Source organism: Rhincodon typus, chromosome 9 (assembly GCF_021869965.1).
Source record: "Rhincodon typus isolate 14 chromosome 9, sRhiTyp1.1, whole genome shotgun sequence".
NCBI lineage: Eukaryota > Metazoa > Chordata > Chondrichthyes > Orectolobiformes > Rhincodontidae > Rhincodon > Rhincodon typus.
The window spans coordinates 92,508,608-92,510,117 of NC_063340.1; the positions used below are offsets into that span (position 1 = coordinate 92,508,608).

Sequence of the window (1,510 nt, forward strand, 5' to 3'; positions counted from 1 at the left end):
GGACCCTCCGACAGCGCGGCGCTCCCTCAGCACGGACCCTCCGACAGCGCGGCGCTCCCTCAGCACGGACCCTCCGACAGCGCGGCGCTCCCTCAGCACGGACCCTCCGACAGCGCGGCGCTCCCTCAGTTCTGACTGTCTCATGTTTGGCAATCTATCCAGATCCCAAGTTGAATTGCTTAGTGCGATAACTTTTTCCTGATTTTTGCCAATACCCGATATTGCACCTTCTGTCTCCGCTGCCTACACGGCCATGTGGCCTTTCCGAGCAGCGGATGGCGGCGGATTAACTTACATTCCCTCTCACTCACCCGCTGTCCGCCATCACAGTTCTGCGCCCCAGCTCATACGCATGCGCAATCAAATGTTCCGTTTCTCAATGTCGTCACAGTGCTGCCGCCGCCTGGACAGGCGAGTGATTACAACAGGGTCTACCTTGGATTTGTCCTCCGCTTGACAGAAGCACTGGTCACTCTTCACACATCAATGGGCGTATTTTTTGCCGTTTTCCACGTGGTTTGTGCACTGATACAATGGTCCTGCGCCGAGAGCAGCGAAGTTGTGACTTAACGCTGTGTTGTGTGCCCTATGGAAACATAGTAATTGTTCAGGAAGTTTAAAATTCGAATGGAACAAAAACAAAGTTGCTGGAAAAGCTCAGCAGGTCTGGCAGCATCTGTGGAGGAGAAAACAGAGTTAACGTTTCGGGTCCGGTGACCCTTCCTCGAATGGGTCGGTCTAATCTGCTTGAGACTTTGTTTGTGTGAACCTGACACAGTTATTTGCCGGAGAATTCATCGGAGAAGCACTGGGATAATTACTGAGGAAATGTTACACTGGTTAACACCTGGTGATCACCTAACACAAAGATTCCACGGAAGAATAGATACAACGTAAGTGAATGGGCAAGAACTTGGCAGGTAGAATATAACATGGAAAAATGTGAGGTTATGCATTTTGGCAGGAAGCATGGAGCAGCTAAATACCATTTAAATGGAGAAAGACTGCAGAAAGCTGCAGAGCAGAGATATTTGGGAAAAAAATTGCAAGGGACATAAAAATGAATAAGAAGAAATTTATTGACCACTGCTAAGTGCCCTTTGGAGATGGTGGTGAGCTGCCTTCTTGAATTGGTGCATTCTACATGGTGCAGGGAGGGACTCCCAGGGTTTTCACCCAGAGACCATAACATACAGTGATATGTTTCCAAGTTAGGATGGGGATTGGCTTGAAGGGGAACTTGTAGGTTGTGATTTTTTTTAATGTATCTTCTGCCTTTCTCCTTCTAGGTTCCAAAGGAGCCAGGTTTGGGAGGTGCTACTGAAGGAGACTTAGAGAGTTGATGCAGTTCTTGTAAAAACTGCTGCTATTGTGTGTCAGTGGTGAAGGGAATGAATGTTTGAAGGTGATGGTGCGTCGGAGATTGAGGGGTGACCTTAAATAGGTTTATAAAATCATGAGGGGCATGGATAGGGTGAATAGCCAAGGTCTTCTTCCCAGGGTAGGGAAG

General features: G+C 48.5%; 1 protein-coding gene across 1 annotated transcript in view; it reads right to left on the reverse strand.

Moving 5' to 3' along the window:
• Positions 1–438, reverse strand: part of rpl7l1 (ribosomal protein L7-like 1) — a 34,166-nt gene extending 33,728 nt beyond the window's left edge. The window contains exon 1 of the mRNA XM_020510901.2: positions 312–438. Within this exon, the coding sequence (XP_020366490.1) occupies positions 312–325 (14 nt within the window). The 5' untranslated portion in view covers positions 326–438. The remainder of the gene's footprint in view (positions 1–311) is intronic.
• Between the last annotated feature and the right edge of the window lie 1,072 nt (positions 439–1,510).